This window comes from Branchiostoma floridae, chromosome 3 (assembly GCF_000003815.2).
Source record: "Branchiostoma floridae strain S238N-H82 chromosome 3, Bfl_VNyyK, whole genome shotgun sequence".
Classification (NCBI taxonomy): Eukaryota; Metazoa; Chordata; class Leptocardii; order Amphioxiformes; family Branchiostomatidae; genus Branchiostoma; species Branchiostoma floridae.
Genome location: NC_049981.1, coordinates 12,529,790 through 12,544,011, shown reverse-complemented (window position 1 = coordinate 12,544,011; position 14,222 = coordinate 12,529,790). Strand labels below are relative to the sequence as shown.

General features: G+C 41.2%; 2 protein-coding genes across 4 annotated transcripts; one reads left to right on the top strand and one right to left on the bottom strand.

The window, feature by feature from the left end:
* Positions 1 to 529: 529 nt before the first annotated feature.
* LOC118412071 (disintegrin and metalloproteinase domain-containing protein 10-like) lies at positions 530 to 7,658 on the top strand (the record flags this gene model as incomplete). Its single annotated transcript, XM_035814691.1, is given in 13 exon segments — positions 530 to 671; positions 1,083 to 1,201; positions 1,798 to 2,039; positions 2,439 to 2,566; positions 2,731 to 2,857; positions 3,365 to 3,549; positions 4,014 to 4,149; positions 4,616 to 4,775; positions 5,171 to 5,333; positions 5,607 to 5,787; positions 6,275 to 6,386; positions 6,664 to 6,845; positions 7,057 to 7,658. Coding segments are annotated over 13 exon segments (2,027 nt in total), but the record flags the coding sequence as incomplete, so codon positions are not given.
* Positions 7,659 to 7,815: 157 nt separating this feature from the next.
* LOC118412072 (organic solute transporter subunit alpha-like) lies at positions 7,816 to 14,108 on the bottom strand. Of its 3 annotated transcripts, none has more exons than XM_035814694.1 (9): positions 13,720 to 14,108; positions 12,413 to 12,573; positions 11,862 to 11,935; positions 11,150 to 11,308; positions 10,528 to 10,639; positions 10,081 to 10,226; positions 9,688 to 9,806; positions 9,267 to 9,457; positions 7,816 to 8,857 (listed from the first exon to the last, which is right to left on the bottom strand). In XM_035814694.1, exons 1-9 carry the CDS (start codon positions 13,940 to 13,942, stop codon positions 8,846 to 8,848), a joined length of 1,197 nt encoding a protein of 398 aa, XP_035670587.1. In that variant the 5' UTR covers positions 13,943 to 14,108; the 3' UTR covers positions 7,816 to 8,845. The 3 variants fall into 3 exon arrangements, with proteins under 3 accessions (XP_035670587.1, XP_035670588.1, XP_035670586.1); XM_035814695.1 differs by having other exon boundaries at positions 7,816 to 8,838; XM_035814693.1 differs by having other exon boundaries at positions 7,816 to 9,457; positions 13,720 to 14,107.
* Positions 14,109 to 14,222: the final 114 nt, after the last annotated feature.

Genomic DNA, 14,222 nt, shown 5'->3' with positions numbered 1-14,222 from the left:
CGTCAGGGTAGGTTGTCTGTGCTGGCACGGTTCCCACTTCCTGTTTTTCGTTACCATTTACGGTTGTGTATTTTGGCAAAGTATATAGCTGTAGGTTATAACGAGCGTTCCCCAACAACCATGTGAACATCGTGTAAGTCGTTTACAATGACACCTGTTCAGCAGGTCCTACAAAGACTCGCACTTCCGCTAAGGGCTAACGTAGCATAGAGCTAAACATGGGTTTAGTATTCATCCCGACAAACGGTGTGGTGCACCTGGTCTACAGATCACTTTAGTAAAGGTCACTAGACGTATTCATCATGTATAAGCCCTAGTGTCTAAGTATCTATGTATACTTAGATGTATAGCCTGAGATAAACGTAAGATTTGTACGGCCCATTCAGCAACAAATGTTTTTGGACCAACAACCGGACAAACATCGAAAACGGTACGTCAGTTTTAACAGTACAGGTAAGCTCGTAGCATATATTATTAGAAGACTATTCCTTACTTTCCGTACCCCATATGTTTGTACTCTTGTTACCAGGTGAGCAGTTGAACCAGTTTGTGACACATTTTGAGGGGTTACGGTACGACACGGACAGGTTACATGCCAAACACCAGCGGGCAAGGAGAGCCGTTCTACCGGAGGAAAGCCGGGTCCATCTGGCCTTCTTCGCTCATGGAAGGTACGATCAGAAATAAAAACTATTTCATGTGCTTTCCCTACGTTTTTATGTAGTCGCAGAGCCGCAATTTAAAGTACGTTCAAACTGTGTAAGATCGTACGTATCAAGTAACATGTATTTTTCAGTTACATCTGACATATTCAGTCAGATTTGAAATAGTGACCACTTCTGCATTGTCTTCACGTTTTGGTACTCACTTGATGATTGTTTTCCAGTTGACCCAAGTATCAATAATCCTATGTATAGTGGTCATTATCATTTTTCAAGTCCTTATGTACAGTGGTCATGTACATGGAAATCAATTCAAAATAGGTGAAGATTGCTGTGCCAATATAATGTCAATCTTGAATTGTAATTACCCATCAAACGGAGAAACGTTTGTTCAACGGAGAAATGTTTGTTCTGTTTTAGGGACTTCCATCTCCAGATGAGCAAAGACAACAGTATGTTCAGCAGGGACTTTCAGCTGGAGACGACAGGCGGGATCCAGCAGATGGACCTGTCACATATCTACTCAGGACATGTCGTTGGTAAGTGCGGCATAATGGGTCACATTAGGGGTGGGTACTAGTGCGGTGTACCAGTACAAGACCGTTTCTATGTTGGACCGGTCCAAAAAACCGGACCTGAAAAAATCAGTGGACCAGATGCTGGACCGATTCGAACATGAGCAGATTGTACCGGTAGGCGTTCGAGCGTTCTGGAGCTTACAGATCCAAGATAAGAACAAGGCATGTTAAAGAATTCAGATGTCGAAGAAGGGGACGTCCGTCTTGTTGTGATTGGATCAAACCTAGTTTCCACTTACTGTGCATAACTTGTGTGTGACGTCCAAACTGAACGTTATTTCTCGAGATACAATCTATGCCCCTCTACTTATCAACAACTTAATGAAACTGAATGATTATGTTTCTTGAAGTTGCGAATGATTTTTTCTATCTCATAGATAACATGTCACATTGAGCATACTAAATTGCCGATTCTAACTAAGCATTTAAAGTGGTCCAGATTATGATGTATTTGATATATACACCGTGTAAAATCGAAAAATTCCATATCATTGGCAACACAGGGTATAAATACTAGTTTTCATCTCATATGACGTTAACATTTCTCTGATGAACAGGTGATCCGAAAAGTGTTTGCCACGGCAGCATCATAGCCGGACGGTTTGAGGGGTTTGTCTACACGTCTGACGATGATTACTACATCGAGCCTGCGGAACGTTACTTCAACAGTACACAGGACTTCCACTCGGTCATGTACAAGGCTCAGGATGTGATAGACCCTGCTCCTCATGGACACAAGGCCCGGTGTGGGGTACACGAAGACCATGTTGTTATTGAGCCACACGACCAATCAGAAGAGGTTGGTATCAAAAGTATTTGTTTTTCATGTAAAGTAAAACTCATGAAAAATATAGAATAAATCCTCATCTGTGCTGGCACGATTCATACTTCTTAATTCATACATCGTAATTTAATTCTTCTTCATCCTTTTCATAAGAACTTTGACTCACTTGACGCGCAGTGATCCTGTGGATGTGTGACGTCATGAATGGGTCAAAGGTGCTCGGAAGTCGATACCTACCATCGTCAAAGTGAAAAACAAAGTCAATTTATAGATACTGTCTCTTATAGGGTTGAGCAGATCATTACTCCTGTGCAATGTTATTGCATTGTTCCCTACAGAATATTTGTGTTTTGTAAGTTTTTGTCTGTCGGTTTAAATCATTTGCATTTTGCTTTCTTGTTATCTGTACCCAAGGATAAGGACGGCACTGATTTGTTGCATGAAAAGAAGAAGTACTCTCCGCCTCATCAGAGACATCGGCGTGCTCCTGGCGACAAAAACACGTGCCCTATCTTCATCATGGCGGACCACAAGTTCTTCGAGTAAGTTTTCGTCAATTCATTGTTTTATTTCTTCTATTGCAAATAATAATGTACATTTGTGTTGAAGTTCTCTTTACTCTTCCATGGGTACCCTTCTAACCCAGATCAAGACGCTGCAAGTATTTTTCTAGTATTTACACAGTTTCTATGTCTTTTTTATACAGGAAGTACAGAACTTGGGAGGCGACCGTTGCCCAGATAGCCGCTCACGTGAAGGCGGCTAACCTGATCTACCGCCCGCTGGAGTTGGATGGGAGGACGGGGTACGGTGTAACCGTCTCTAGACTAAAGGTGGGTCCTAAAAACAACGCAACATCGAAAACAACTTAGAGATAAAGACTTGATTATAACTATGAAACGCAGGCAAACTATAGTTGGTCCCTTAGAAGATAAGCTCTAAAAAGAATATATAGAATTATTGTACAAAATGTTCGTTCTTGTATTCTCGTATGGAATGCAAAATGATCTATGCAATATTCTAAACAATATATGTAACATGTACTACATTACGTATATTTCAATTTCTACACTTAAAAACATGCATGTAGTATTATGTGATTCAACATACTTGAATTCTGGCGAAACGTTGATGATCTAATTAGCTAATGATATTTCTATTAGTTTTCTATTCGGTAATCGGCATCGACACACCTTCAACCATCTTGTCATACCAGCCTAACAGTTATCAAAAGCATGTTTCTGTTATTTCTGCGACAACTTATATTTTGGGTACAGGTTTCAGAATAACTATGTATCTAATCAGCTTTCAGTGTTCTTTCTATTTCCCTCTGATCCCAGATCAACACTACTGAGGATAAAGTCTACCCGGACAACCCATTTCGGGAGGACTTCATTGGCGCGGAGGCATACTTAGACCACATCTCCAACATGAACCACAACGACTACTGCCTGGCTTATGGCTTTACAGACAGGGACTTTGAAGGGACTCTAGGGATAGCCTGGACAGGGGCCATATGTTCTAGGTAAGGTCATGTTAATTTGATTTTATGGAGGACATCTGCGCGCGCATCAATTTTCGGCAGTACAGTATCCAAAAATTAAAAATTAAAGTTTTTGACCATGCTTTAAATTGTACAAAATACATCAAATACATCCTGTAGACGAAAATATACACCTGAAAACATGTACGTAATTATGTCAACGTCAATTCCAAGGTCAAAGAAGAAGAATCATGAAACGAAAATGAAGAATCTATTGTTCAGTACTCAATACTCAAAGTTTGTCATTTGTTCAACCTTCCAGACCATTTCATATTGGAGGCAACTCTTTTATTTGCCAATTTTTTTTTATTTGCACGCTAGCATCAGTTTTGGGTACATAATCAAATCAACATTGCCTATTGGAGCGCACAAATTTTTATACGTGACCCCGTGCATAGATGTGAACCAGTGACACATCTCTGAATCTCTCCATCCTTCTTCTGTAGCCATCTGAGTTATGCTGGGATTTTCCAGTCACGGAACACGGGGCTAGTGACAGTACAGTTGTTCGGTAACCACATCCCCACCAAGGTCTCACACATCACCTTCGCACACGAAATTGGACACAGCTGGGGGTCACCGGTAAGTACATTTTATGACTGACGTCATCACGTGCGTCACTGTTAAGTTTGTCTGATGTCATCCTGTGCGTCACAGATAAGTCTGTATGACGTCATCAAAACATGCGTATCTGTAGCCTCCATTCGAGGCTTCGTGGCTAGGGCTTTTTATGGCTTACCATGCACTGTCTTCTGATTGTACCGCGATACATCACTTCTTATTTCACAAAGTTTCTGTCATCAAGCCTAAAAAGTGAATAAGATTAGAACAATATGCAACCAGAATAAAGCATACCATAAGCAAAAGAGGCCGACAAATAGCCGCAATGAAAGCTGTACATGATATGTGGCAAAACTTACTAAGATAAAATCGTTACATTGAACGGAGAAAAAGTTACTGTTGATGAGAAAAAGTCAATATATAGCAAGTATTATGCTTACTTTTGTTTCATTTAACATAGCTAGACACGTGTTTTACTCCCTTACAGCACGACCCGCCAATGTGCACACCTGGTGGTTTTGACGGGAACTACATCATGTTTGCGCAAGCCACTTCAGGAGACCGCCCCAACAACAGCAAGATGTCCCGCTGTAGCGTGGACAGGATGTCACTTACTGTAGCTGCTAGAGCCTTCAGATGCTTTGAAGGTAAATACTTCGGAGCAAATTGTTTCGTTTCAGAAGTGAACATGCCTCTTCTTGGTTCTGGACGTCCTCTATATACAAATGAACATTGCCTGTCCGTAGTGCTGACCACTATCTACACACTGGTAAACATGCCTGTCCTTGGTGCTGAACACAATTCACACACAGGTGAACATACCTGTCCTTGGTGCTGAACACAATTCACACACAAGTGAACATGCCTGTCCTTGGTGCTGAACACAATCCACATATACGTGAACATACCTGTCCTTGGTGCTGAACACTATCCAAATGCACAGTTGAACATGTGTCTTTGGTGTTGAACACCATAATTTTATACCTTGTAAACTACGTTTTTGCAAGGAGCTTTTATCCTTGGTTTTTGTATACATTTTCAGTCGAACAAGCTACCCTGTGTGGTAATGGTATAGTTGAAGAAGGAGAGGAGTGTGACTGTGGCTTCCAGGATGTCTGTGATCGGATTGGCGACAGGTGCTGTAACGGAGCGACCCCTGGCGTCATTGGGGTAGGCTGCACTAGGAAACAAGGGGCCACTTGTAGGTGAGTTCTAGTCCCACATTTTCACCGTTACCAAGAAGCGAGAAGAAGCGGAACATCTGTGTTAGACTAGATCTGTGATACTTTCATATACATGTTTTGCCTTTGTAAAAATGTACAATAAAGGTCTTCTTCAAAGAAAAAAAACTTTTGTAATATGGCACATACAAATATCAAAGGCTGATGTACATTGTGTACTTTGTGTACTTGTGAACATTTTAACGACAAGAGAATCAATAACAAACTTAAGCTTTATTTGTCCAAATTCTCAATTAGTCCAAGTGAAGGACCGTGTTGCAACCCGGAGACTTGCTCGTATCGCTCCGCGTCCGAGGTCTGCACGAAGGAGACCGAGTGCGCGCTGTCGGCAAGCTGTTCGGGTATTTCCGCCGACTGTCCGAAGCCTGCGAACAAGTCTGGATCGTGCGCAGAGGGCTCAAATACATGCGTGGGCGGTGTAAGTTAACCTTCATAAACTTTTTATGCAGAACATCATCAACGCTAGTTGACCTTAATCTGCGGGGTGACCTATATCCGTTACTTTTGAAAATAAGCCGTTAATACAGACATACATAGCATATTTATTGAGCTTTTTCACAAAAGTGAACGGAATGGTTGAACATGTTAACATCAAACAAAAGCAAAGCCTTATACTTTAAATCATCGAACATTTTTCTTATTGCTGTAATTTTTGTTGCTACTTTAGTCACTGCAATGTCGACTCATTATTCTTATATGTCAATAGCCGAAAACGTACAATGTCATTTGGGATGTTCCCCTTGAGCAACGTTCAAACGACTTAAACTGCATGTTTGTTCCCCAGACTTAGAACAATTATTGTTTTGATACCAAGAGCTACCACTTGCAAGTTTATGTAGTAATAGCAGAACGGGTGGCTACCATGCAACAAACGTATTGTTTGTTTTTTTCGTCCCACCGACCAGGAGTGTGTTGGTTCTATCTGTGACCTAGATAACATGGAGAGTTGTCAGTGCACGTTAAAGGCAGACGGAAGTAACGTCAAGGATCTCTGTCAGGTCTGCTGCCAACAGCCAGGTGTGCGCCACTTTCTTTACTACTGGTGGAGGCTATATTTTTGGTTGCTATGGAGGAGTGGCTGTGGATGAGTGTTTGTTTATGTATGTAAACAGCATAACTCGAGAAGATAAAAATAAATGTTCATGATATTCGGTAATTTGGTAGCTATAAGTTGGTAAATGTTGGGGAAACGAAAGTTGCGCGTACTTCGATAATGGGTTTCTTAGCTTTGGTACTGCAGCGGATGTTCTTGATCGTCAGTTTACTACATGATCACGTCATCTTTTGTCTCTAGGACAACCAGGTTCCTGTAAGCCTTACACAGCAAGAACAATCCTCAAACCCGTTGGCAGTCCGTGTGACAACAACAAGGGCTACTGCGACGCCTTGCGAAAATGTCGCGAAGTGGACATTGACGGTCCCCTGGCTAGGATAAAACGGCTCTTGCTAACTGATGAGGGGACGGAATGGGTTAAGGTAAGAACACGATTGCGCTTAACAGCGTTGTTTGTTTAGGTGTTTAAAGATTATATTACCATAACCTTAAGAGAAATTTTGACTACTATGCTAATCTGTTAACGTGGCTCAAATACCAAAGAGTAAATCATATACTCAAAGAATTACGCATCTGATGAGAACGTTTTAATAAGCTTTGTTGTCATAATCAAATCTTTCTCATGTTTTTCAGAACAATTGGTGGGTCATACTGCTGGGCATTCTAGGTGTCATAGGTGTCCTTGTTGGCGTGATCTTTTGCTTGAATGCCGTGGTCCCCAGTAGTATTGAACAGGCACGGAAAAAGGCTAGAATAGACAGCTTGAGTTTACAGCCATCATGATGATAACTTGGATACAATTATGTTGCTATTTGTATTATATGCCTCTGGGTTATATGATACTTGAAATGTCAATAAAACGCAGGGATAATTTAGTACAGAGGGTATAAAATAGCGACGTTTTTCAGGAGGATGAAATGGCAGGTCATGGCAACCTTTTTAATTGTGTTAACATTAACTACAAATGTTTTATATATATATATATAATTGCATTTAATCAACTACATACAAATTTTCGCTTCCGACCAAGAATGGACAACAGGCATATAAGCAAGTAATTAGATATGGGTGGAACATTTTGTATTTCTCTCGCTTTAAGCTCTGTTAATGGTTGATTAGTACTAGTTAGTACATGTACATAGTACGTAGTAAAGGTATATCGAGTAGCTTACTTGGGCGGTGCTATAGGCGGTTATGAATAACGTTCTGATAGTTTTAATGTCATTGGTTTTATTTAAAAACAAGCAAAGAAAGTAATAAAGAACAGAAAATATGAAATATAATGTCATAACTTAAAGGTAACTGGTTGCGCAGGTACCGACATTTTTACTTTCTGTTCGTCCAGTTCATCACATCTGAAAAAAAGGATATCCAAATCACCAAATACCACTTAGCCAACCATACGGAAGATGCAATGAATTCGACATATACACTAACATACACTGGTTTGTAGACACAGTTATAAGATACGTTTTCCGGATACAACCATCAAACCTCTCGTTGAGGTCATCATATAGTACATGATAAAAATATTTTGTTCTATATGATGTAAAAGAAAGCTACAGGGTACAAACTATATTGACAGTAGTTCATCCTATACATAACAAATGTACACCAGTTTGGTTTCCGAATGCGTAGTAAACATAGCTCCTTGTGGTGGTCTTTATTACAGGTTATACTGCTATGCAATACTAAAAGTCCTAACATACATTTCCCTCCATACCTAACTCCTTTATAATGACATAATATAAATTTTCATTGAACTACTTTTTGATATAAACATGTAGTGTTGCAAATGAGGTAATACCCTAGCACTAGTTTTAATGAAAGATATCTGATTCGCCTGGCTGGCGTAAATGTACCAGGACCCATACGAATAAATTATCAAGACCATGGTTCTTCTAGTGCACACTACTAGAGCCTCGGTCGCGGCCTGTGCTGTATGCATTGGGTAGGCTCTACTAAACCGAGGTTTCCACTTTTTTGTGGGCGTGGCCTCTAACCAGATGTCTGCCAATCAGAGAATCGATTTTACCTAAAACATTAATGCGATTCTCCGATTGGCTGACAACTGGCTATAGACCACTCTCACAAATGTGAAAACGCCAGCCAAGTTTACCAGAGCCGCCCCACGTTATACTGTACATGAAAAGACCAAGGACAAGGCTTTGCGCAGGAGAATGACCTAATGGTACTTTCCTGTCTTCTGGTATAGATGCATTTTTACAACATGGTTAATTCTCTCCTCTATCTTATATACACAGCCAGACAAACACAATCTCTGCCAAACTCCATCAAAGCCATACTTTTTTCTTCAATCAATTCCTACGTTTGAAGTCTATAGTTTATCAGAGGTGATTCCGTTGAACCGGACTGTCCAGCTTGCTCCGAAGGCGCACACTGGCAGAGGGGTCACTGGAGGTCACACACCAGACTGTCAGGAACAATTTCAACTTGGTAATAATGATAGGAAATTAAGAAAATGATAGAAAAGTACGAAAAAGTTTCCACTTTTTAGTATTTTAGAGTCTGTCCACAAGCAAGAAATTCCAGAAATTTAAAACCAGAAGCTTTAAAACCACGAAGTTAAATTGATTTTGGAAAATAAAGACATCAAATCATATACCAATGCATGTAGTGGTTAAAGATAACATGCAGGAGGACCAAGAAACATATATGTTTTTCCGGTGACCAGGCCAAAAGTTAGTTCTAAAGATACGTTATCGTTGCAGTTAGAGGAGAACATATACAATATTGCTTTCAAGGACAGCATTTCTCAAACCGGTATGACCTTATATTGCCGTATGCTATCACCCAGATCTTCACACAAACGTGATATTCACCCCTTGTGCCTTTACATCGTCTGTTTGGACTTCCCCGTTCTCAGCTTCCATGGCGGGGTTAGTGACTCCCTCGGTGGCGGTGGGAGTGTGGTTTCCGCCCCTCTGCAGGGTGGCGTATTCTTGTAGGTAGAGCCGCCTAGCGAGAAGCCCTAGCAACAACATCTCAAAGACGACGAGCAAATGGTTCAGAGCTGCATAGAAGGTGATAAATAAGAAAAAATGAATACATCGTAAGTACCATGTTGATATGTGACATTTCTTAAGGTATAACCGTGCCTACATAAAGTTGAAATTCGTCCCTAAATAAGTACACTAAAACACGAACATTTCCATACTTCCCAGCAAATCTTTATTTTCTGAAGACTATGCTAGCTACTAGCGGATACTAGGGATCACCTCAAATATCATGAGAGATCGTTACCGTTAGCCCTGCTTCTCACAGGGAAGAGGGTGTCAGGGTTACACGGTATGGCGCCTGCAGTCGACAAGATGGACAGGAGAGCCGTTTGCATGTTAGAGATCAGCAGCACCAGCTGTACTCTGTAACGGAATAGTGCAATATGACCGTCTGATCAATCATTCAACTCACGTCTTGATACAAAGAATGTAAAGAGACGGGGGACGCCATGGTCTACCCAGCGAATCACGTGTTCTAATCTGCACATGACGTCATATTAGTATGCAGTAGATCGCTCATTTCATTGACTAAGTAATAAGATATGAGATATTGAAAGGGTATGATAATCACCCAGCCAACCGCGACTAATCATGGCCATAACCAATGGTGATGCTAATAAGCTGACTAAAGTCTTACATCATAAATTTGGGCCTGATGTTGACGTGTTGAAATTTCTCCATCTCCCTGACGTTCTGGTAGATCACCATGCAGCCGTACATGCACACCAAGGTGGACAACAGCCGCAGTATGGTCAGCCACACGAACGCACCCTGGACTGAGATCTGGAGAAAAAAGAAAACATTGGAAAATCAGACGCCACGTGTCCTTATGGTTAAGTGTCAGATGTAAGTGGGTCATTCTGTCCTGAAGAAAACAGTGGGGTCAGCCACACGAACGCACCCTGGACTGAGATCTGGAGAAAAAAAGAAAACATTGGAAAATCAGACGCCACGTGTCCTTATGGTTAAGTGTCAGATGTAAGTGGGTCATTCTGTCCTGAAGAAAACAGCGGTGTCGGTAGAAAAATTATGTATCTAGTTTTAGTCTCGTTTCAAAAAGTACAGATAGTATCAAGTCTCACACCTGAGCATCGTTCAGTGTCCCGTCGGCCCCGGCTACATCTCCGATGTATTCCAGTAGGGGGCGCACGATAGTGTACTGCAGCACAAGGATCCGCAGGTGCCCGTACCCCTTCCTGAAATAGACGGTGATCAGCATTAGCATACCGATGACAGAAATTATGTAACCTAAGTATTGCCTGGTATCTAGCCTTGTATTTACTCTAAGCTCTACGCAGAGTCCTATAACCATCACAATTATGTTATTAGTGATCCTCCCATTCTCTTCTTCTCTTAGCCAATCCCAACTATCCCCCTTCTATAAGGGGCCATTCGCCGCCGCCATTTTATTGTTGTCGGCTAACCAGCTCTCCGTGGCTATACTACACTACTTTGAGGAAAATGGTTTCGGCCTGTAAAGCTGCAGTACCTGAAAATACTAGATAGGAGGCCAAAAACCACAAACTATCCTAATGCAAAGTTTATTCAGATCCACGAAAATGATTTTGAGTTATATGTACAAACACACACACATACACAAACAAAATTAGTACCCCCGCTAGAGGTGAACATTCTTTCCAGAGGTAACAAGACCGTGTACTGAAGCTAGCAAATTCCTTTCACGGATAGGCCCACTAAATGCATACCTGGTTAGCTTAGACTTGGGGATGCAGAGACAACAACAGCAGCAAGGTGGCGTGTTGAACTTGATGTCAGTTTCCGACATCTCCTCCAGCAGGAGCTTTTTCCCGCCATGATAGTCCGTTAGCAGACTGAAGAACACCAGCATGGACACTGACAGGTACCTGCGGAAAATATGTTCTGTGTGAAGGGGTCTCTCGTCTTGCATGTAGATATGGCTAAATCACGCTTATACTAGCCCTTTCTCGGGCCAGGCCCAATCAACCCCTAGCGAGAGATTGTATAACACAGGCTAGCTTCTCATCCACCCTATTTTACCCTTTACAAAAGGGATTATGCATATATCACCTATATTTGAATACTTTAATATTACAAGTAAAAAGAAACATTTACAAGAGATATTCATCATCATGAATCATTGCTATGACGGTACATTTTCTTAAGAGACAGTTTTCCACTGTGAATTTTATTTCACGTACTTGATAAATGGTGATCCGTAAAATAATTATACAGTAGAATTTGATGCCTGATGTAAAATACAATTCTGAAGACCTAATATCATTGGCCGGTCAACGAACAAGCCAACTAACCGAACGACAAATTGGGTCATTTTCCTGTTCTTACTACAGCATAGTTTATCGTATGACTCATACGTCAATCAATTATTAACAGCCAACCAACTACTTTCGTCCTTGTGATGTTATGTTTGATATTTACCCCGTTGATAAGAAGTTGGAGTAAAGGCTTGCCCTTGGCACCCACAAGGTCACCAATGACGTCATACTGAACATCTGAAAAGTTTAGGTATAATATAAACACACAAATATTTATGAAAAAGGCGTTATAAACTAATTTGTGGAGTCGTGGCAGGAGAATGACATAATATTGTGGTGAATAACCTTACGAGCATTACCTCCAATGCCCTAATTACTTACAGGTCAATTGTTCTTCACGCTACGTTACCAAAAACATAAAGGCATGCAGCTTTATGTAACGTTGCCTTCAATGGGTATGTCCGCCCCAAATCACAAATTGTGCAAATGATTGCCAATGATCTACTCACAACTGCACAAGTCCCTGCACAAAAAGAAACGACAAAAACGCTGCAAAATTTAGAATGCCAGTATTGAATGAAAACTTGTAACTTTCGGAGTGGAAAACAAATGCACTTTTACATACAGAATGACACTGAAACTACATGGGTATGACTTAACCGATAAAGCTGAAAAACTATATGTTTAAAAGATTTCTAAAACGATTGACTCAACTGGAAATAGCCCCAGCACGATGAGTAGCTTGTTCCTCCGCAGTGGGTCCGGAACACGTTTGTTGAGGGAGTAACACTCCTCCGCGTACAGGCCGAACGTTAACGCGAAACACACGGTCGCAGTGCTGAGGAGGGCGCGTACGGTTAGGTCTCTTCCCGCCACTGCGGAGGAAGAGGAAAAAATGTGATGTGATAAGTTTGCCTCACTTAAGAGATAACGCTAGTTCACCTTCATCATTTATTAGATGACCCTGTGTTTAGGGATATCAAGTCGTAGGACGGTGCAATATTTTGAAAATAACTGCAATTTGAAACACAGTTTGTTGACTTAATATTCGTTAATACCCTGCATAAAAACACAACGGATATAGGTTACCCCCCCGATAAAGGCGCACTGGCGTTTATATTCTTCCACTGGTCATGACAGAAAAGACATACACGGCAAAGAACTTTCATCTAATAATGTTATTCTACGTACAGCATTTACATGTTCATTGTACGGGGAAATTCCCTCTAGCTCTTTTTGACAAATGCAATGACAGTGGACCATGGTTTAACTCCCCATCCCAGGGATCGCGACCCTTTCCAGTAGCGTGCATGTCGGGTGAGTGACACAGTCGGGATTCGAACCACCAACCTCTTGGTCCAGAGGCAGGGTTACCCACCACTGGACTACGTATACACGCGATACACGGACTACAGAATTCCTCAAGGTATTAGCCGACAGCCAACCATTGTTCTCTTGACAACGCCTTATCCGGATAAACGCTGTTTATCTATAATTGATGTATTCAGCCTCTATTTAAGCTAAGTCTTTTTAACGATGTTGTATCAGGTCCTTAACTTAAAGTTCATTATACTGCCTGCCCACAACCGTCTTTTCTGCAGTAAATTAGAACACGTTACAAACGTTTATTTACGCAACCATCAATTTATAACTATTCTGAATACAAATACCCTCTTTGTTGACACGGCCTTCAGACTAGGTCTATAATAACGATAGCAGGGAGCACTCGCTAGTAACTACTGACCTTCTAAATTTGGTAAAATGTTACAGATTCAGCCTATTTTTCTTTAAGGTCTTATTTCACATGTATTTTGAACACCAGGCACGTTTTAGACATTCTTACATTTAACGCCCATACAAAGCAGCTCGTATAACACTCAACTTTAAAGCAATGGATCCTAAATGTATTTTTACTATGATAAACAATGAACAATTACAAACACCCAACCAAAATGTCTTGCATTATACACGCCCCCCTCCCCACAACATCCAAGGACAAAATCATGAAATATAATACCTACACGCTAGAATGTCTGCTGAGAACGGCACCTCGTCCGAACAGTTCGCCATGTTGTCTCTGCTGAGTTCATGAACAAGTGAGCCTTGCTTCAGGTAGCCCCTATCTTTGTCACAGCTCCATATGGTAGAGAGACGAGCGTAACCAAGAAAAGTAACGTCTGGTTGCGTGCCTATGGTCTGTGGTGTTTTGGTCTGGTTGGGCAAGGTACTTGATTGATCACACATGCATGCTTCACAAAAGAAGGTGTGGTCTAACCAGGGTCATTGTCCGTAAGGTTATACGGACAGGGCACAGGTGTTTGAAAAGTTGACAGGCAAGTTTTACTGAAGATTCCAACACCAAGGTATTTTTGCTGAAGATGTTAACACACTATGGTGGTTACAGAGGCCTTGAATTATCTTTTTTCAACAGACTGTGATAGTAACCGTTGTATATAATTATTGCCGATGTAATGGTGAGTGGTCAGGATAACAAAAGATTGCATAACCGTTATATAGCGTCTAG

What these genes read in the sequence shown, in the direction of transcription:
- LOC118412072 (XM_035814693.1), bottom strand. Translation starts at nt 13,942, where the DNA reads ATGTGTGATCAATCAAGTACCTTGCCCAACCAGACCAAAACACCACAG. An exon ending in CCCAAGTCTAAGCTAACCAG is followed by an intron (nt 10,640 to 11,149) that starts GTATGCATTTAG and finishes CGTCTATTTCAG; the next exon opens with GAAGGGGTACGGGCACCTGC. An exon ending in ATCAGGCCCAAATTTATGAT is followed by an intron (nt 9,807 to 10,080) that starts GTAAGACTTTAG and finishes ATTCCGTTACAG; the next exon opens with AGTACAGCTGGTGCTGCTGA.